The 23756-nt window shown below is 38.5% G+C and overlaps 1 protein-coding gene across 4 annotated transcripts in view; it reads right to left on the reverse strand.

The window, feature by feature from the left end:
• Nucleotides 1-23756, reverse strand: part of LOC126236885 (rho guanine nucleotide exchange factor 7) — a 160098-nt gene that overhangs the window by 91298 nt on the left and 45044 nt on the right. For all 4 annotated transcript variants that reach the window (XM_049946517.1, XM_049946515.1, XM_049946516.1 and 1 more), the window contains 3 exons: nt 19772-19952; nt 12656-12874; nt 2975-3173 (listed from right to left, as the gene is read on the reverse strand). In XM_049946517.1, the coding sequence (XP_049802474.1) occupies nt 2975-3173; nt 12656-12874; nt 19772-19952 (599 nt within the window). The remainder of the gene's footprint in view (nt 1-2974; nt 3174-12655; nt 12875-19771; nt 19953-23756) is intronic.

Genomic DNA, 23756 nt, shown 5'->3' on the forward strand with positions numbered 1-23756 from the left:
AATCATAGTCCATCTTGAAGTATTGTGGAAGTTTCCTGACTTGCATGCTGATGGATGTTGCCATGCTGCAAAAGTAGGCATTTCACCCACTTAACTGACTGGTTCCTTTGAAATGCACAGTCTGTGCTGGGCTGTCACATTTAAGGAACTTTTACTGAAAGTTGTTGCTCCACCCCACCTCCCCCAATGGGCATGATTTCTGCAACCCAAAACTCAGCGGTCATGTGCTTGCAGATAAATGGGCCATTCATAATTTAGTGTTTGGGTCTTTGAGTTTTCACTGCATTCAATAGTTTTTGTTTCTAATCTATTGCACTGGAGACAAAATTCACCCAAAAAATAGGCACAAATGTGGCCATGAAGCTATTAGGATAACAGCATCTTCATGGGCTAGAAGCTGTCAGTGGATGTCGTCAGTGTGTGTGCGCCCATGAAGAGAAAAACTATATTTTTATATTATTAGTTATCTGAAGATATTTGTGAGTAAATCCAAGAACATCTCATAACAGGGACCAATCAAATGAGTCTTTGCAGCTCTTTAAGTACTGACATCATATTTGGGAGGATAGAGTTCACTTTGTTGGGCCATCATGATGTGTATTATCCATGGTTTTCCTAGAACACTTCAAGCAAATGCCAGGATGGTTTCTTCACCAAGGCTAAGGCTCACCTCTTGTCCTGGCGTTGAAGAGCATAGTTAAGTATTCTGTGTATACCTATGTGGGCGTGCTGAAAGTAATGCTTCCCAATTTTTTTATGTGAAAACTCTTACATGTTTTTAAATAAAGCAACCATTATAAATATTTTATATCTTTATTCTTCATGTCTACAAATTTATTTCTCAACATAGTCACCCTGGCAATGAATACATTTCTCCCAATGAGAGACCATTTTGTTGATACTGTCACTGTAGAAATGCCAGCCTTTGCTGATGGAGCCACAGCCTCATCTTTGCTTGCACTGCTTCATCACTATCAATGTAAGTCCTCAAAGGTGTTCTTTAAGTTTTGTAAACAGATGGGACCAAGTAGGGACTGTATAGAGGATGAGCGATGACAGTGAATCCAAGGCATCAAATCATTTTGGGTGTTCATTTGAGTGTGGACTGGCGTGCTCATGCTTCATGTGAGGACAAACTCTCTGAATTCAAAACTTTATTAAAGCATGCTGTTTCTCATGCACCAACATTGTGTGTTGCCATGTTACATACTACAATTCGGAGCCCTCTAGAGGTGAGGGCTGTAAATTTGTAGACATGAAAAACAAATATTTGTTTTGTTTAAAAAGCTTTAAGAGTTTTCACATAAAAAATTTGGAGGCATTACACTTCAGCACGCCCTCATATATTTTGAGCTATCGATTTTTATTGTATTACTGTGACAACTTCTATATCATTGTATGATGATCCTTGGATGAAATAAATAGGTGAAATATTCATGGTGTAGAAGAAGAGCGTGGCTAATGTCCTAAAGCAACCCTGCTATTGTTTAAACAACTTAAGGGAATGCAGCTGGGTTACATCCTCGACAACTGATAATATTTCAACAGGTAAACAGCCCATCATTTTCTAGGCACAAAAGCAATGACAGAGCACTGTGCAAGGAAGTTAATACCCAGTACGTGGGGATGGACAGATCAAGAAACATGATACAGAACATTATGCATACACACATGCACACATACGTGAGTGCTCATGTGGCCCTCCCCCTCCCGCCCCCCCTTCACGCACTCACAAAGTGAACAAGTAGTGACATCAGAAATTATTAATAGTGAATAGTAATTACCAATGGGTGAGCAATTAGCATTAATTCTGATCCTCTGTTGTTGACTGTGGAGAGGGCATTATTCCAAGCAGAATTCCAAGAGCTGAAAGTGAATTCCAAGAGCTGAAAGTGCATGCCAGAATCTCTGTGTTGTTATATTGTCAATGTTCAGCCATGGCACACTTGCTCAGATGTTTTAAGCATGTGTGATGGCTATGCTATATGCACTGATATTCCACAGTCCAGATGGTCTAACAAATGTGTGACATGCCACAGCTGTTTGGAATATGGTAGGCACCCACCTTACACAAACCCAGATCGTCCTTTAAAAACCCTAAAGAAACACACACTTCACACCATGTTTCCATAGAATAAGGTCAGTCCCATTGGAAACGCTACCTGCTTAAGGCAAAAATGCCACAGACTTATGTGCAACCTCGTTGATTTCACTACTCAGATGATTCGTGGTTGGTCGATAGTAATGTGCTTCTTGTCAGTCTTTCACTATAACGATTCTAGTGAAAGATGACCCTGAGATGGGCTAACTCAGCAGATAGTGTCTGAGAAAACATGGGTCCCATCAATCAAAGTATGAAATATCTTCACAATGAGGCAGATGGTGGCACCTATCAGCCTGAAGATACAAATTAGTGTGGACTGACTTCCTATACACAGCGTATGCCACCGTGTCAACAACCTGCTCCTAACCAGCTCATCAAGGGAGGAAAGGTAGTCATTCTTTTCCATTGCCACAGTGAAGCAAATATTTTGGTGGATTAAATTAAGATGCCCTAAAAAGCCGTGCAAATTTACAGTGCCATGAGTCCGAACAACTACCTTAAGATAGCAAGCATCTCACCCAAGTTGTCAGAACACACTGATTTCATTTCACACACCTCATCTAATATACCTAGCAAAGAAGAATATTTCCTTCATTCATCAGTTTTCTTACATACCAAAAACGTTTCATAAGAATCTTGACTATTCAAGACAACTTCTCAAAAAACTCATTTTTATGCCATATTATAAATTCAGGGGGATTTCTGACTCACTTCAAGTAATGGAAAGATTGTTTTCTACTGTATATATTTGAAAAGTTGCTACTTGGGCAGATCTTGTAGTAGAAGCTTTCTCAGATGTCTTAAGAAAATACTGCAGTTACAAAACATAACACCGCAATTACAGTATTTCACTTTTCACATGTTACTTACTGCTATATCTTTGTACACACTAACAGAACGCTGTGTATCCCCTCTGTCAGGATGACTTTCTTCCACATGTCGTTCCAGTTCTTGTAACATACCGGAATACTTTTCGAGACGTCTAAATGGTTTGCTCAAGCCTGTTGTCAAGACAAGAATACCAGGACTTACTGCACCATGAGACTCCATGAATGAATTTAACTGGTCCCTGAAAAAAATGAAAGACAAACAACTATAAAGCACTGAGAACTCAGACTTGGAAGAAACAGTAATTACTTTTTTGTACATAAATAACCTACAGTCTTGGGGTACAGACAAGTAATGCATAGTACGCACTTCAGCATGGAGTCTATACAGAGCAAAAATCACATTTTGTGACTGCAAAGACAACATATGCAATGACTTTAATGAGTTGTGCTTGATTTTTCTTACATATTAATAGCTGTAATCATTTTGTAAAATAGTTGTGGCTAACTGAAAATGGTTATGGAGCAAATGGACTATAAGCATCTTTACTCTTAAACACACCCATGCAAGTTTCCAAAACTGTGTCACTTTGGCATGCATTATCTCATCCATTTTCAGTACTCTATTTGTTCACAACAGAACAGTAACTCATATTATTGATGTTTGAATAATTGTGTTTGTACACATAAACACAAGTCAGTTTATGTTTGAATTGTCTGTTTTTCTTCATAAAATCAAAGGGACAGAACAGCTAGCCAGTACTTCTTTTTAGGAAGTATACCTCCCAGTACTAGCAATAAAACACTTAAAAATAAGTCCCACTTCTCCTAGCTTTTATAGCTTTCCATACTACAGGTTCTTTTTCCCGGGAGAAAAGAGTAATTCATTGTAAGAGACTGGAAAGGGAATGGGAAAGGGGAGCAAGTCATTCAAAACCCTGGCTTAGAGCTATCCCCCTGTTATGATGAGGAAAGGAAACAGGAATGAAGGGAAAGGCCTGCGGGTAGATGCTGTGCTACCTCCCATACTTAGATGAAGGGCTTTAGCTGTGCTGACCTGGTTTGTGCAGTCACTCCTCAGCAACACCATTCTTGACCACGATGAAGCTCAAAGTGTAAACGAGTTCGGGATGTGTAAGCTTTTACTCTATTGAAGAATATTTAAATTTATGAAGTGTGTTATATAAATACTTATGTATAAAGAGCACAATTATTACCTTAAATACATATGCCTAGAAATGACTTTCAGCTATATATTTATAACCTCACTTGTCCAACGTCTTATGCATAAGCTGCTTTGTAGACAACAGGATCAATAAGAGTACAGTGAAATACAATACAAAAGATGTGCACAAGATCTCAATTTACGAGGGTTGCCCAGAATGTAATGCACCACATTTTTTTCTTAGCCAAAAATAATGCCACCGATACAAAACATTAAGTACGTATAATTTGAAGTCTCCTAAGTGAGCGCACCAAGTTTCCATCGCTTCCGACAGATAGCGTAACTGCAGGACAGTTTCAAAATGGTGTCTGTAGGTGATGTATGTTACAAGCAATGTGCCGTTATTGAACTTCTCACTGCAGAGAAAGAAACTGTGGGGAATATTGGCAAATGCTTGTGCAAAGTCTATGGAGCACCTGCTACCGACAGAAATACAGTTAGTTGCTGGGCACAAAGGGAGAGGTCATCAGAAGGCGGTTCAGCAGAGCTCCACAATTTTAAGTGGTCAGGGAGACCATCCACGGCTGTCACATCTAACACACTTAACCTAACCCTCTCGGACTTCCACTTGTTTGGGCCATTAAAGGATGCCATTCATGGAAGACATTTTGAAGACAATAAGGAGTTGATTCACACAGTGAAGTACTGGCTCTGCCACCAGGACAAGGATTAGTACCGACAGGGCATACCCGCCCTTGTTTCGCGCTGCAGGAAAGCCACAGAATGGGATGGAGATTGCACGAAAAAATAGAGTGTGTAGATAAAACATCACTCTTTTGTGTGTGTAATTCTCATAATGTTTAATAAAGAATTATTGAAGAAAAAAATGTGATGCATTACTTTCTGGGCAACCCTCGTAGTTTGCACTAACACGCTTATTCTTCACTAAGTTCAATTATTAATAACAGTGACCAGTTTGTCAATCATGAAAATTTGTTATGGAACTGAATCAGATCATCCCTACAATTACAATGATGAAGTTAATTGTTATTGTGGTAATAAACATTCAAATTTACACAAAAAGCCATAGTTTTGTCATGTAGTAATTTATTAAAGAGTATTACAGTTCAGTAGATCATTTAATTGTATCCATAACTATTTCACCATTTCCAACAATCACTACTTCCTGTGACGATAACCTTCCATACTATTTGCTAACCACAACACAGTATAGTAAAAATCATCATAAGTTAGTAAACATTAAAGTTTTTCAGGTTTGCAGTTTTAAGATTGCATATTTTTGTGTACTGAATGTGCATAGTAGTGGTGTGAGTCAACACTGGGAGTGTTCGTGACACAGATCTTACTCATGAGCTTTGAAACCGTGGGTGATGTCTGATTACTAACAGATGTGTGTAAGAATAAAACATTATTTTGTAAATTACATTATGCATTGAAACTTGGCTACGCTGGATTTTACTGTGTTTGATGAACTACTAAAACTATTGCGATTTTGATTTACGGAAAATCTTGTGGGCCAGAAATTTAGAGAAATACACGGCCACTAGTCTTCTTACATAATGTGAACCTCTTTGTTTAATATATAAGTGTCATGTTGAAAATCAAGATTATGATAAAATCTGTAATGTAAATAAGAAATTTCAAGGTTAATTATTTCAAAAGATAATTGGTTTTAGGTAATTTAAAAAACTTTTAAGGTAAATTTGTCTGCTTAGCTTTCTGTTGGTGTGGGACATTAGATAGAATTGCACAGATTAACTTGCAAAATGATCCATGGAACATCTAAGTAACTAAGTTTTTCACGTATTGAAACATAGTGCTAACTTCAATCAACTGTAACTTTTAACTAACGTGCTTTATACCCAAACTAATGGCATTCCTGGTATCAGTATAGCGAGAAGAAAAACTTAACAATGAATTTAAATTTGTGTGTGTGTGTGTGTGTGTGTGTGTGTGTGTGTGGGGCGGCGGGGGATGGGGGGGTGAGGGGGGGGGCAAAGAGGGAGGTTGAGGGGAGTGAGGTATCAGCTCACCTGACAGAATATTAGTCATCTCCTTAAAAGTGCATACTGGTCACTTTGGAGCCATGGAGCAGTACTGGTGTCAAGTAGCCATGTGATCCTCCACCATAGACAGAATTGATGGCAGTGAAATCATGCAGTTGTGGGTGGTGGTGGTGGTGGTGGTGGTGGTGGTGGTGGTGGTGGGGGAGAAGAGGAAGCGGGGGCTAGGCTAGTCAGTTGCATGGGATTACTATAGTAAGTTGAGTCAGCATGGATAAGTGACAGAAGAGCAGAAAGGCGCTATAGTGCTTGGTCATACCTATAACTATACTGTGAATGAACTTGCCCGATTTGTTAGTGTATCAATGTGGACTGTTCCACAGGTCTACAAGAAATAGCGTACATTGTAGACATGGACTAGAGACAAATGCCTTGCCTTGTCAATTGCAAACAGTTTCAAACATGACAGCAATTGCTGCTGTCAGTGAACACAAGTACAACTTGACCACTTTCAGAGTCAACACTGCGAAAGGTATTGCATACAACTGATTACTTCACGAAAGACAGTTGCTGACAGTGATGAACAAAGCTGCAAACCTTTAATATGGCAAACAATATAGAAACTTAACAGTAGGTAACTGGAAGCTCTTAGTGTGGTCCCAAGAGTTGTGATTTTTTCTTCTTTCAAAATGGTGGAAGGTGTCGAGTCCACCAACAGCCTAATGAGACACTGAACCACTCTACACTGAGGTGCAGATCAGGGTGGAGCTTGTTCTGTGATGCTTTTGTCGGTCCTACATATTCATGTTGCCACGAAGAGGAACCAGGATGTTTATTTCTATGTTCTTGTTGCCCAAATGTTGCCCTTTCATCTACATCATCTTGATGAGTATGCTGTGGATATACACATCTTTCAAGATGACAACAGCTGTTTTCATAGGGCTTCACGGCTATGCTGCCTGACATGTAAGTAAAGTAAGGAAAAATTCTAACACACATGATATAAAAGGGTTTTACATGGGAAAGATATGTGCGGAGGAGGAGGAGGGGAGGAGGAAGAGGGGGGGGGGGGACTACAACAACATCTTCGAGATCAAATTCCCATCCCTGAACTTGTAAAACTAGTGCTGTGTAGAAGGATCCAAAAGACGATTTGGTATCTGGACCCATATTACAACGTCAAAGATGTTTGACAACAATTCCGTCAAAGCAATCCTGTATAATACCACCGAGGCTAAAGGCCTTTGAATCACACTGCATAGGATGCTCAGGACCTGGGTACTTTACTTCTTGGCATCCCATGGTTGGACAGTTATCATGTGGTCCTTCCTGCATTCTCACAAATTGGTGGGGGTCATTCCTACATGGAAGGTTATACGTTAAACATGTCACATTTTGCCCTGCCTTTTATCACATATGGCTTGCCAGTGGTGAAACATGCTGAGAGGGTGCATGGAGTAGGTCTCACAACAGTAGCAGTTGTAAGAGTACATAATGTCCCATTTATTTAAGAGACTATTTGTTTGGGATAAAATCCTCTGTCATAGACAACTCGCATCAGGAGTGGTATACATCGAGAAAGTACACATTAAGAGTGAATATTGCTACTGAAATGATGAATGTGTAATATTCTAGAGTATATGGAAAGACATTTTGTGGCTGTGACAAGAACTGCAACCTGGATGGCTGAGGATGCGATAATGGCTGGCAGGCAGTGTGAAAACCGGCTCCATCACATCTAAGAGAAGCACTGCTAGATCAAAGTGTTATATATAAATCAAGAAGTTCTTCAGTCAAAATTTGTAACTGATCTAAAGGACGTGAAACTCTTGTTTGTAGGGGGGGGGCAAACTATTATTGTTTTATGAACTACAGTGGACTTTTCAAGGCACTTCAAAAAAATGGTGTAAAATGCGGGGAAAATGTAAAATGTGGGAAATAACATTTTAGGCTGTAAAAGTTACACACAGGATACCCCCTTGCATTTTTGCACTTTACATATGATATATATACATACTAGGCATCAAAATATTTGTCAGGGACTTATTTATAATTTAATAAAAACCGCTGATGCAACTGGAACTGGTAACTGCTTGAGAAGTAGAAACATTTGACTTAATTTCACAAGTCATAATCGATGTTTTCGAAAAGCCTGTAGCTGCCATTCATCATTTAAATAATTGAACACTGCACCAGTTACGTATTTTTACTCACATTGTTTGTTTGTGTAACATCACAAAAAATACATACGTAAATATTGCACTTGACATTGAGAATAAATTCTCGAAACACGTTTTGCTCAACATGAAAAAAATATGTAACTGGTGCTGTGCTTAAACTAAAAACATTTGGACAACACAAAGTGAGTGATGGTGTGAACGAGTGCTACAAGGGACCAAACGACGAAACACACTAAATATGGTTCAACAAAGGTGTCACGATTATTACAACAATCATGAAACTGCATCTGTACAGTAGAGACAGTTTGGAAATGGTTGTGAATGGTCACGATATCTTTATTCAAACAAACCAAGTTACTTGCATCAGCCACCATGCCGAGTAGAGCTTGGCAGTGGCAGAGATAGGGCATGAATTGTTCCAGCTTTTACACCTTTACCAGTTCAAACTGCTTGTTGAGTCCCTGGTGTCAAGAAACTTAACAATGTAACGTTTGTAAAAACTATTTGACAGACAATATCATGTCAGAATTATTTTCTGTCAGTTTTTTCTCCATGATCATTTTTTCGTAAAGTGTAAGTTGTGGGAAAATTTTAAATACAGTGACACAAAATCAGGTGCAAATTAACACTGTGGAAGACGGGAGTGATAAATTGGCGGGAAAATGTTAATTCCGGGAACATAAAAGTGGGACTGTACTGTACTCAGAGTAGCTTGGATTAGGTCTATGGACTTGGTCTATTGCCTTACATCTGAGGAAGACATGGAGCTTGTGAGAGTCATTGCTGTATAGCAGTTAATGGTAATGTATGTCAAGATACACTGTTTCAAGTATCCCGAATTATAGTGGTAGCTTCCCAGGTGAACAGCTTGTGTAGCTGTATATTGGGATAAGACCAGGATAGAAAGCTCACACCTGAACTGCAAGAGTGTTTTTTGTTAGGTGGATTGAAAGTGATGCCTTCAAGCAGAATCATTTTTGTTACATTACTCTGTATAGAAACTACTAGGCAAAGGCTACAGGCTTGCAGGGGAAAGAAATACTGAAGTTGCTCAGAATGCTATACCATGACTGTACGTACAGGCAATAATAAATACACGGTTCAAGTTTACAATTAAAAAGATTGACTTTTTAATAAGCAGTTAGCAATGCTGGATGTCTATCACTCAATTGTAAAACACGTGGGTTGAAAGTTACTTTTTGGACTCATACAAATAGTTCATTTGAGAATGAAATAAAACTAGTTTACACTACGAAAATTTTGAGCCAATATAGGTCAAAATATTAATGAAAAGAAGCGAATTTGCCCACTACGTCTTGATTTGATTAACTGCAAATCAGAAGGAAAAAAAAGCAATGTTTGAATATCCATATTTGTGGTTTTAAAGGCACATAGCTTTATTAAACAAATGTCCATTAGTTATTCATGATAAAATTAGTCTTTGGTAAGGACCCCCCCCCCCCCCGCCCTCCCCCCCAAAAAAATATTATCATGTTCTTACAGAAAAATCAGGTTCATGTCAATATATGCTGTAGTTTTTACAGAGAGAATAGTAAGATGCATAAATTTCTAGTTGACTGGATTTAGTACTTTTATTTAAATTTTATGTGGAAAAAAAGAAGGTCAGAGTAGTACGTTAGTGTGGAACTGCAATAAGAAGAGCTCAGTGATTTAAAACACCATTATCAACAGACACAATATTATCACTGGTGCATATCATAATGTATACTCTCAAAATAAATGTTCCTGACGAGTAAAGAAAGGACTAGCCAGCAATATTTAGTAATGATAGTGCACTGGGAATGTCATGTAGTTTGACAAGAATGAAACGAAATTTAGGATGGAGGTAGGTGACAGTGAGTGGTTTGGGAAAGATATCAGAGGGAGATGATCTCATACCAGAGCTTACTTTGAGAACCACTCGTGGCCTTAAAGGTACTGGGTAAAGAACACAGAATTAACAGTGTGGAGATCAAAATTCTTAATAATATATTTCTGGCTTTAGAGAGATCATGGTATTTTGTTTTCTCGGCACTTAATAATGCATTCAATGATCTTCAGCATAAATTGCCCATTTTTTGCCACTTTCTCCAGGGCAGATAGGGAGGGGTGGTGAACTCACATCAGTTTTATTGCACAGTGTTTTTCAACTCCCTCCACAAATTTTTGAGGAGTTATGGCCAGAAACAGAAGTGACTGTTTGAAAAGGCAAGTCTAACTCTGTTCTGTAATAAGTCTTCATGGTTCTAACCATAATTTCCACCTACCACATATGCAGAAATCCATTAGATAGGATAAGGCTAAATATTATTCATTCTGCTACACTGTAGGTTCCAGTTGTGAATAGTTCCCCTTAATATTGGCACAAGTTGTTCGAGCTATGAGAAGTGAGATGCTGGCAGCACCAGAGCTTGAATATTTCTCACTTTGAAATAAAGTGAAACTGGATGTAAAAGACTTTAATTGTAAGTGTAGCCCCCCCCCCCCCCCCCCCACACACACACACACAAAATCACCTATTCATTCAGCAACTTTTTCATGCTCCGAATGATTTCTCTACAAGTTTTGCTCCACCCATCATGTCCAACAGAAAAAATAGGAAAAGGCTTACATTTGCCTCCTTTAACAGTTGCCACTGATTCTGCCCTGATTACTCCAATTTTTATTGTTAGTAGGGAGGCAAGTTTGTCTTTATCATAATAAAGCTATTGAGACAAAGGTAAATGGTGGTGAGAAGCACTGAGAAAATACTCACTTGTGGTGCCCTCTCTGTGTTCTTCAGATGTGGCTTAGAAGAGGTTTAGAATTCGTGTTATCTCTGTTTGTGATCCACGAAGAACAAAAACGCATTTCTTTAAAGAATTCAACTCAATCCAAGCAAAAAATTAATTTCACCTCCTTCTGAATTACATAACATAAGATTCATACATTGTGAACAACTTCAAATATTCAAATAAAGACCAACAAAAAACAAAGTGCTATGGTACAGCAACATAAATCCCTTGACAAGTGAACCTACTTTAGTGTGGCAATGAGTCTCTCTACCCGTTTTCCATTATTACTAATTCTTCCAAGTTCTCTGAAACTATATGAGTAAGTTCATACAAAAAGAGTTATGATATGCTACATCCCTCGTTCCTCCCATCGTCATTGAAATCCACCATGTATTTACCCCAGAAAAGACTCAACTCTTCAATGACAGCTCTCTTGGGGTTAAGCAACTATGTGAATTGCTCGATTACATCTAGGTGTGGACCATTTATGTGAAAAGCATAAATGCAACTATGATTTTTGCACAATTTTCTCAGATATCACAATTTTCCTATTCTCCAGTGCCCAGGTTGATTTCTAACAACTGTTCAACCTTTGTATGAATTTTTCTATACTATGAGACCTTTCCTGGGGCCTATCTTTTGCGGGATCTGCTATAGACATCTATTGCAAACTGCATGTTACAGAACTCCAGGGGGATGGTGATGCCTTGATTTTGTGCTAGGAGGCAACCAAGAAAGCACTTGAAAAATTAAATGCAAAAGAATAGTAAACCAACTTTTATATTTTCGGTTTTACATCCACCATGAACTTATGAAAGGTTAACTGTAGATTTTACGAAGATTGTAAATTTTTGTCAAAATATAAATTTATTGATGCATCACAACTGACTTGTTTCAGCCTTAGACATAATTTACAAGTGATCCAAGGGGCTGCCAAAAGGCCTCTATGAGCAAAATTTTAATTTTTGAGAAAAGCTTACAGCTCTGGCACGACCTTCAACAAGCAACATAAAGGGCTTCTCATATGACCAAGAGAGTGTTCCCACAAAAATTAACATGTGAAGGCAAATTAACTACACAAGAAACACACAGCATTCTACTCATAATATGCTATAACATGATTAAAGAGCCTACGTGAGATCTCTACAGCTCATTCTGAACAGCTGGGAGTATTGCAGCTCTTAAATGTCTAAAAATGAAAAAAAGTTCACATTTACTTTTGTGACATTTGTTGTCAAGTAAGTGAATGAATATATCTCTGCCCCATCTGCAAAAACAAACAATGAAAAGTGACAAAGAGAGAAAACCAGTGAGAAAACTTGTTTTCGTCTTACTTTGCATAGGAAATAATTATAAGGAGTGGCACAATAAAGTAAAGAAATAAGAAATCATACAGTAATCCTTAAAGGTCATGAGCCTCAATAAAAAAATAAAGAGTATAAAACACAATAATCCAACTTTTTCTTAGTGAAATAAGAAATATTCATTTCTCAACATGTAGGCTATACAAAAAGAATATTGAACTAAAAAAATGAGAGGACAATGTATTAGACAATGCATTAATAAAATTCAAAAGTTAACCTGTATTTGTCAAGGATGCACACAGCCCTCGGATGAGAGGAGCAATAAACATGATGCACTTGTTTCAGTCTAGGTGCAGATGTGAGGAAAATTTTTCCCACGCGTTGCTCCTGTGGTGGACGCTGACTGCATTCCTCCAACGCTGCCAGAAGCTGCTGATGTGTTTCAACAACAGTAACTATGTTGCTGACTAACTGGCGATATTCATCCCTGGAGAGTCTAGAAAATGGAATCAAACACTGAAGTTACTTCTAAAGGCCAATATGTATACTCCTAGGCCTTGTCTGTATATAAAATATTTGTATACGAATATGAATACTGTATTCAAAAATGACAACTTACAGTTTAACCCTAAAATTAACAACAAACTAAATAGCTTATAACAACAATATTCAATTAGGAAAGAAAGGCATCACAAAATCAACAACAGGGTTCTAGATCTCAACTGCAGCATGACATAGATGGCATCTACTAGATTCTTGGTATAAAAACAGCTGTTTTAACAGATAAAGGCAAGCATCTGAAATTGTAAAAAACTGGCAAAGTGGAAGTGAGTGAAAGAATGAGTGTGAGACAGAAAGAAAGAGAGAGAGAGAGAGAGAGAGAGAGAGAGAGAAGAAATCATCCACTGGTATGACTACCAGTCAGCTGTCCACTGGGATGAACGGACACTGCCAAACTGTGACCAAGACCAAGATAAAAATGTTCAAATATGTATGAAATCTTATGGGACTTAACTGCTAAGGTCATCAGTCCCGAAGCTTACACACTACTTAACCTAAATTACCCTAAGGACAAACACACACACCCATGCCCGAGGGAGGACCCGAACCTCTGCCGGGACCAGCCACACAGTCCATGACTGCAGCGCCTTAGACCGCTCGGCAAATCCCGTGCGGCAAGAGCAAGATAGATCACCCTGTGGCACAACATGCAGCTGAACATAAGACACGTGATTTCAATGGCTGCTTCGCTACCTGAGCCATCTGGATCCTCCCCTCCACCACCAGCTTTTCTGACCTGTGCAGATGGGAGCATCCTTACAACATATTCTCCACTCCCGTAATTATCCTGGCCTCAACCAACAGTAATAAGGCACTATACTGTCCCCACACCCTCCACCCAACAGTTTCCACCCCCTGTACCCTATCATCTCCTCCCCATTCTTGTCTCTCACCCTATTTATTTGCAGCCCTCTGCCAATGCATCTGCCTGTCTTTCCATGCTCCTCTCCTTTTTTGTTCCTTTTTTCTCCACCTCCCTGTCCCACAACCTCCTGACATTGCACCTGTTGGAGTCTAGTCCCTGCACGCTCCACCAGACAGAATTTGTATCTCCCCCCACCCATACATTACTATCCCTTTCGGCCTGAGACGCTAGAGTTGGCAGTCATGTTTGCGAAAGGTGTGTGTGTGTGTGTGTGTGTGTGTGTGTGTGTGTGTGTGTGTGTGTGTGTGTGTGTGGGTCCTCTCTTTATTCATGGAGGCTGTGGCCAAAAAGTACACGTGAGTGTCTTTTAATCGTGCCTGCCTGCAACTTGACATGTCTTCTTTACAGTAAGTAGTAATCTATCTCTTCCTACAATGTAGACTACACCCACACATATTCACACAACCACAACTCCCATGCAAATGATCAATGTGTCTAGCCACAGAGAGCAGACTGTGAGCAACTGCACAGGTGCTTGCAGTCCAGCCACAGACAGTCATCATATGTGTGCGAGGTGTCCGAGGTTACTATTAATATTGTATGCCAGGTCATTAACATAAAACATGAATAGCAAGAGTCCCAACACAGGCACGTCTCAAGTCACTTCTAAATCTATGGATGGCATTCTCTCCAATGCAACATGCTGCTTCCTCACTACCAGAAATCTTCAATTAAGTCACGAATTTTGTTTGATACGCTGTATGATCATAGTTTTGTTAAGATTCATTGGTGTACTACTGAGTCAAATGCTCTTCACTAGTCAAGAAATACACATTCACACCATTGCCTTAATCAATAACCAATGTTTTCAGAATCTGCATTGGCTGGCATGCAGACAGTCATGCTGTTTGAGATACCTTGTCACATATGCAATCAGATAATGTTTTAAGTTTCTGTAATAGATGACTGGCAGTGATACTGGACTGTTATTTAAGGATCGCTTCTGGTTTATGTCATGTGGGAAGTAGTGATGGTGGTTATCGCTGAAACAACTGGTTTTCAATTACACTGGTTCTTTTCCTCTCCAGTTTAACCTGACTGTTAAAATTGCCTAAAAAAACCTGTTTCTGAAATAACCAATTTTTGGTTTTTTATTGCTGTTACTTCCATTAATAAACATAGATTTCAAACAAGAAATGAAAGATTCTAATGAGGGTTAAGGAGTAGGAGTTCACGATCGCTAGGAGGTTGAGGCAATGGCAGAAATCACTGTCTCCAGCAAAGACTACGAAGGTGAATTTTGGATGGTGTCAGTTTTTCACCCTGAAGCAGTCACAAAACTAAAGGTTCAGTTATTATCCCAAATTATAGCATCTCAATAAAATTACAGGTATGGCAATCACATTTATATTTTCTTCAAATGAACACTGTTGGTGTTTTCTGCTTATATAATGTCCTAAGTTTATTGTACATCCTCCCATTTTTAATCTTTCAAAGCAAATGGAACACTATACTTCACTGTCACCTCACTTCATAAAATACTCCCAAATTAGGGATGGTGCCCCCAACAGTAAGAAACTACCACAGACAACAGATGAAGTTAGCCGGCCGAAGTGGCCGTGCGGTTAAAGGCGCTGCAGTCTGGAACCGCAGGACCGCTACGGTCGCAGGTTCGAATCCTGCCTCGGGCATGGATGTTTGTGAAGTCCTTAGGTTAGTTAGGTTTAACTAGTTCTAAGTTCTGGGGGACTAATGACCTCAGAAGTTGAGTCCCATAGTGCTCAGAGCCATTTGAACCATTTTGAACAGATGAAGTTAAGTCTTGCACACTGCGTATAGACGTGTACCATCCCATAGGTCATGCAACATGGCAGTAGCTACATTATTGTGTCTGCAACAATGTATCAATTCTTATTTCTTATGTTTGTTGCTAGCTTTAAGCTACGTGTGTTGTTATTAAAATAGTGATGAATGGTTTTCACAGGGTATTCGGAAGTTCCCACTACAAACTTCTAAAACTTGTAGAGGTGAGTGGGTACATAATATTCTGAACAGGAAGCCACATCTGAAAATGTTCTGTTTCCACGCTACAGCCATTTGAAAACATGTTTGCTAGGTAGGTATTCAACAGGGTACCGTATTTACTCGAATCTAAGCCGCACTCAAATCTAAGCCGCACCTGAAAAATGAGACTCGAAATCAAGGGAAAAAAAAAATTGTCGAATCTAAGCTGCACCTGAAGTTTGAGACTCAAAATTCAAGGGGAGAGAAAAGTTTTAGGCCGCACCTCCAAATCGAAACAAAGTTGGTCCACTGTAATATGAGACACAATTTAGGTCGAATGAATGACGATACAGCTATAGTAGTTTGGTTTGAGTTGTAAGCTTAGCAGTTAAGCTTTACCAGGTAGCCATTGCTATGCGTCAGGCACTCCGTCCGTATTTATACGGGTAACATTCCTTTTTCACGTGTTACGTCTGGTTTGAATAGATTGTTTATTTTGCTTTGATCTGATAAGTGCTGTTCTCTTTGTTATAGGTGTTAACGTCATTCTAAGCTGAAAATGCATTACTGTACTGTGTCATACATTGTTTGTCGCATTCTGATAATGAGTGTTTACGGCCTGTCGCCACTTGCGGCACGGCTTGCTTTTGTGCACGTTACCGCCACTTACAAATAAAAAGAGAAGAAGAAGAAGAAGAAGAAGAAGAAGAATCGTCTCATTAGCGAAACAATGGCAAGAGACTGCTATTTGTTGTTACTTAAACTGCTGCTTTCTTTGCTAATGATCAACAAGAACCAAATAATAGACTGCCTATGATAGAAGATGTTCTGGACGAGAGTCTATAGAAAAATTTTCTCTGTTTGAAAATCTTTGCAGACGCCTCTTTAGTACATTACATTCTGCACAGAAATTAGAGTCATCCTAGATTTAAAAATCTAGTCAATTGCCGTGCTTCATTTCTGACTGTATCCCTATTAGGCATAAGAATAATACGAATATAAACATGACATGATATGTATATTCTTCCGTGTCTGCTGTTGTCTCATTCTAGTTTCGTAGTTTATTAGGCAGACAGGATTTAAATGAGATAGCAGCAAACAGGAAAGAATACATGGCAAAATGTTTATATTCGTATTATTCTTATGGTGAAGAGAATACTGCATGTGATTCACAATTCATAAACATTCCTATTAGCAACCATCTCTTCTCACAGGTAGGAAAAAATTCAGAATGTACAGTTGGTCATATTGACAAACATCCCAAACGGTCTTGCCAGTCGGATTTTCATAGTACATTGAAATGCTGCTACACTCGAAGATGAACAATACGGAATTTGTATTTACTTCGTTGGATAATGTATGAAATTGCAGAGGTCGAGACTCGGGGAGGAGAAAAAAGCTCGTCTTCCACCTTTTTTCTTAATTTATTTACTGACGCAGAGGTTTTGGCGCCAGTATTTATCTTTGTGCCTGCAAAGCATGCCTGTGTAGCGCTACATATATTCGACGGCAGAAGTTAGTTGCGGCGGCACCTACCAACATTTTTCAGTACTTCTGCTTACTTTGCACTCGATTCTAAGCTGCAGGCAGTTTTTTGGATTACAAAAACCGGAAAAAAAGTGTGGCTTAGATTCGAGTAAATACGGTAGTCACGGTGGGACATGGTTATGTCACATCAGCTGATGCCATTTGATGTCTTCCTACCCCACTGACCTGTTTTGGGCCTCATTTGTGTGTCTGTTGGTTACACATTTGCAGAATACACCAACATGATCTTTCTGAATGACAAAACTCACTGTAATGAAAGAGCTGCTCACTGTCTTTATCCAGATCATTCTCCATAATGTCCGACTACAATGCATACCCTTTTCCCTACAATTATGAAATGACTTCGAGAATGGGTACCTTCACCGTCAACAGGCATGACTGTGATGCTCCAAGAAGATGCCTCACACCTGAATTGGAAGAGGTCATACCGCATTACATGGAAGAGAACCCATCAACGAGTACAGGAGCAATTTCTTTGGCTATTAATGAGTTGAACTGTAAAACAAGTGACACACTAGATCACGCCTAATCAATTATTTGTAAAAGAGATTGCATTATCAACATGTTTTCAAATGGTTGTACCACGGAAATGGTATGTTTCCGGACATGGGTTCCAATTCAAAATATTATCTACTCACTACCCTCTACAAGTCTTAGAAGTTTGTAATGGGAATTTCCAAACACCCTGCATAACAATCCAGTATTTCAAACCAATATAAAATTTATAAATAAACATTATTTGCATTTCAAAAATAGTTGTATTTAAAAACCAATTAATTTGAGCAATGGTGCTACGGCAAATTGATATGCCTTTTTTTACCCAGTTACTGATAAAAAACTGTTACAACCAAGACTAAATAAAGACTAAAAAATACTGGTCAGTCTGAACTAAAATACTGGAATCAGTTTTAACTGCTTGGTTTTTCCCAGAGTTTTTTGTTTAAGTGATCTAAAGCATATCATGGCTAAGAAAGAGGCTAATGCTGTTGAAAAATGTGTATAGAATGTGACAGGGATACCATCAAGCCCTGGGACCTTCTTTAATTGTAGTAATTTCAGCTGTTCCTCAGTCTCACTGACATTATCATCCATCTTCAGATAACATTCCTGTCAGCTGGATTAGAACAAGCAATTTATGAATTTCGGGCCAAACTAATTGCTACAGCTCACTGCTCAACCAAGTAAGCTTTGAAAGGAGTGTGTTTATGTGCTTGTTTACAACTCAGTACAGTGAGAGATTACCTTTACTCTCTTCAGTGTTTAGATAATACATTTATTACAAAGCTCTTGCATTAGTTGCAGCACAAAAATATTGTGCTACTTTAATTTAGAACACTATTATAATATCTTCAAATAGTGATATAAAATTCACCTTGGCAAATTCATGTGTGTTGTGACTGTACTGGCTCTATTCGTCCTGTGTTTTTGTTACATTTGTGTATATCACACCAAAAATTCCAATATTGTCACATAGTGCTTCACGTCAGAGGATACTTCAATCATTATATCTGTGGAAGTAAGAAGGACAACTTCCTTGCTCAGACTTGAAAGGACAGTTAAAAAGATTTACAATAATCAGGGACAAAAAATTATAAAAGTTAAAAACATGTGGTACTGTGATTAATTTCATACCACAAATAGACAAAGAAAAATGTAATGAAAGAAATTACAATTCAATGATGATGAAAACAATGTCTGGTAAGTACAAATACCGACACATCCTCACAAGTGAAATGCTCATAAAAGTTTCAGGAGCTGAAAATCCTCTCTCTCGGAAAAAAGTAAAGGCAATTGAGTAAACTGAACTTAACAGAGCTTGAGACAGGAAAGTTCTCCAAAAATCACAGAAAAATGAACTTTGCTGCAAAATCTAAAAATACCTTTACAAATTTAACTGTTACTGTGAAGTTCCCCAGCTTTGCATTGGTACCATTAAGTACCCACGACTGGACAACTTGTCTGGCATTGCAATAACAAATTGTGTACACAAACCTGCCTCATGAATTATTCCATCCATAAGTGAAAATTGCATCAAATCCTTACAGTAGTTTCAGAGATTAGCCTTCACATCTAGGCAGAGAAAAGTGGTAGGGGACTTTCATCATTTTTCAGTCAATTTGCCCGTAATACTTACAAATTATACACACAAACCTTCCTCATGAATTAGCCTACTTATTAGCAAAAATCATATCAAAATCATAACAGCAGTTCCTGAGGTTAGCCTTCACACGCAGACAGAAAACGCACCAGGGGAGTTTATTTTATTAATATGCATAGATTTACATACTCTGGGACTGGAATGAGTATAGTTTGCAAAACAGTTAATGCTTCTAAAAACAGTTATAAAAGAAAATGTAGTGACTCAAGTATTGTTCCTCAGCAAGAAAGTTAAAACATTTAGTAATATTCACTTACATGTCCGACTTCTCCAGGGGACTGAGGAAGTTTTTCAACAAAGTCTGCAGCTCTGCTACATGGGCTTTCTCAGATTCAATAAGGTCCTTCAAAACCAGATTTCTGTATGCTTTCTGCTGCGCTGCAATATCTGGAGGGAGTTTCACTGGTGAGATCTTCGTAGTTCCTGAAGCACCACTCTCTGTAACAGTGAATAATGTGCCTACAAGGCATTTTCTTGGCTGTGAAGCAAACAGTTGAAATACAATAAAACATCAGTATGACTGTTTCTTAAATGTTTAAACTGAACATTGACGGAGAGATGTAAGCCACCTTTCATCTCTCATAATAAAAAGTCGGTTATTAGATCATTTAACTAAAAATAACTCATTACCACGGTAAGTTTACACAAGCTTTCATTATTAAGTGACCTTAATATTGCTGATGTATGTTTTTAAGTTTTTTAATGAAATATATAGTTGCCCTTCTTCCCGAAGTTTCACAGAACTTGGTAACCATGTAAAGGGTTGATTTTTCCTTCCTTTTTTATTGTTTCAGAAATGCTGTTTCTTTTTGCTCAGTTCAAGTCATCCACATCGTAAAATGATGTAGGGACTCATTCTTTTTCACTTTCATGGATGCTCGTATATATATATTAATACTCAACAAATGAATCTCAACATGTACAGCATTCTACACATAAATATCCATTTCACTAATAACATCTTACTTTTATCCTCAACAATCAAGTAATACACAGTAGAGATCAATACAGTAGTTTAAAAGTGGCCTTCATCCTTTATATTTGTATTAGATGGTGTATCAAAGATCTTCACATTGTCCATCTCACAGCATAGTTCAATTGCTTGCCCTTCACTAAAAAGATTAAATAGAAACATGCATATTCTAACAATTCTTATTTGACAAGTCTGGGAAAATGGTGTGCTGACTGAAGTGTATTAAGGACATTGGAGCACATAAGGAAGAAAATTGAGTCACATCCCCTCAAATGCCTTTGGGATTGGAAGAAAATTAGTGTCAAATATTATGAGTTCATTCAATAAACAAACAATGAAGCTGGAAACATAGGTGGTTTGGTTGTGGAAGTCACACTGGTCACTTTTGTACTGTTAGATGAAATGAATACAGAGCAAGTACGACTTTAAAATTACTTTAAAAACTTCATTAAAGAATATGTAAATGAGCTTCATGTTCCTAGTAACCACCTCATATACAATATTATAAAAGTACTATTAACTGTCACTCTTCTGCCAGCGAATTACTGCAATGACCTAACGGATCTACGCAATTTTTAAGTCGGAAAGACTTTACGGCATGATGGTGATGTTGGAGCCACAGCATCTAGTTGTGCAGTGCCGCGAGTGGAGACAACCGATATATAACCAGTTTGCATGCACTGAGACCAACACTTGCAGTGTCTGTATGTTCCTTCTTGGCTCAATGTTCCATGAACACCCTATCTACATCAAAGCCTCTGTACTTTGTATCATGCCCTTTCAAAGAAACCATCCCAGCATTTTCCTGAACCGATTTAGGGAAATCATGGAAAACCTAACTCAGGATGGCCAATGCAGATTTGAACCATTGTCCTCCCGAATGCCAGAACTTAGTGTGGGAGCAGGAAAAGGAGAGGAAAGATCAAACATATGATAATGGTGGTTCTGGCTCATTTATTACGATAAGATCACAAGTAACAGCATGTGTTCACTATAGCCTTCCAGCACAGCAACATAGTGCATCTGAAATATGGCATGATTGACAGTTGGAGCGATATGTCAAAGTATGCCATCCTTCTGATCACGAAGAATCTGGATACATCCCTGATAGACATGATTTTTGAGATATCCCCACAGCCACACATCACATGAATTTAGGTTGTGTGATCTGGAAGGCCACGCATCTTGAAAATGCCTAGAGATGATATGGTACATACTGAAGGTTTCCCAAAGCAATTATATCACCTGGCAAGTGATGTGTGATGTCGTCCCATCTTCTGAAAATTGTGGTGTGGACACAGTTACATTCTTGCAAAAGCTGAAATCACACGTTGCACAAGCAGGACCTTACAATGTGCAGGTGTCACTGTACTCCTAACAGACCCGTAAGGTGTGACTTGAGACATTGATAACATTCCTTCAGAATGTCAAAAATTGTTGAGGGAAGTGGCAACCAAATGACTATTCAAACTGAAATGTACAATTTATGACACTGAAAATATACCATCAGCCTTCAGAATATCATCATCCATACAATCCCAAAGATAACAAGGGCAGATAAGAGGAAAAACTATTGTACAATCAGCTTAACAGTTCATACATCGAAGTTACTAACAAGAATGACATACAGAAGCATGGAAAAGAAAACAGAGGACCTATTAGTTGATCACTTTGCCTTTAGAAAAGGTAACGGCTCCAGAGAGGCACTTGGTAATGGAACCAACACTTACAAGACACTGAATTCAATGAACTGTCTAATGAGTACAGAACATGAATTGAGGGAAAACCGAAGAAAAACAAAAATAATGAACAGCAGCATAAATGAGAATACTGAAAATCTTAACATCAAAATTTGTTACCCAGAAGTAAATGCAGTGAAGGTGTTTTGATATCTTAGAGGCAAAATAACCGAAGACAGATGAAGCAAGGAGAACATATAAAGCAGACTAACGTAGGCGAAGGGGGTTTTCCCAGCCAAAACAAGTCTACTAGTATCAAATATTGGCCTTAATTTTCAGAATAAATTTCTGAGAATGTGTGTTTGGAATACAGTATTGTATGGAAATGAATCATGGGCTTTGGGAGAACTGTAAAAGGAGAGAAGCTAAGCATTTCAGATGTGGTGCCACAGAAGGATGTTAAAAATTAAGTGGACCGATAAGATAAGGAATGAGGAGGTTCTACACAGAATTGGTTAGAACAGGAACATACGGAGAACACTGACAAGAAGAAGGGACAGGATGATACGATATCTGTTAAGACACCAGGGAAGAGCTTCCATGGTTCTAGAGGGAGTTTTAGGGGATAAAAATTGTAAGAGAAGATAGGATGGAATATATCCAGCAAATAATTGAGAAGTTGGTTGCAAGCACTACTCCGGAACGAAGAGATTGGCATGAAATAGGGAATCACACTGGGCCGTGTCAAACCAGTAAGAAGACGATGACAAAAAGCTCAAGAGAGAAGTGAAAATGCTTGTTGGCAGCATCTGTGATACATCAAGCTCTATTGATGGAGATTAAAATTACATAGTCCAAGCTCATATTGTTTATCCCAATAGAATAAAAACAATTTAAATTGCCTCACTGGGAATCCCAAACTCCACAGTCATAGGCTGCAACCAACATATTCAGGCCCTTCAGTAGCTGGGAGAAAATGTTTATATTTAAGAGCATATACTTGTAACAAAGATACTATGCATATTCCTTGACAAGAAATGCAAGTGTTCGCTAATTAAAACACACTGGGAACAACCATAGGGAGGCAATATTTTGAAGCTAATGGAGTTCTTTGCTGAAGTGAATCTGACACTGCACAGAAAATCAAAGTAGAATATAATTCCCTGAGTTCCGCGCCTTCTGTGGCTGCATTTCATATTCGGCATTTCCAGCGGGCAAGTGCATCAGGAAATCAAAGGTATATTGTGTGTGTTTTTTGAGCAACTGGGTCACTAAGCACAGGATTGTAAAACTATCACGAATATATGGATGAACATATCATCAAATAACCCTTGTTTCCGATGTCTCAGTCACACCCCATGCATTAAAAACAGTGCAAAGAAGGGAAATGTCTTTGTTCATACAATAATAAAAGCAATCACAAAATCCTTTCCACTACAAAGAAAGCTTTATTTCTCAGATAGCTTCCAAGATTTCTACTTCAGTACACAATGCAAACACTGTGCGAGTTTCACACATCTTTAAATTGCACATATATAAATTGTAGCACCCAAAGTTCCAAATAAGGTAACTCGCATCTTCTATGGGTCA

Source organism: Schistocerca nitens, chromosome 2 (assembly GCF_023898315.1).
Source record: "Schistocerca nitens isolate TAMUIC-IGC-003100 chromosome 2, iqSchNite1.1, whole genome shotgun sequence".
NCBI classification, from domain to species: domain Eukaryota; kingdom Metazoa; phylum Arthropoda; class Insecta; order Orthoptera; family Acrididae; genus Schistocerca; species Schistocerca nitens.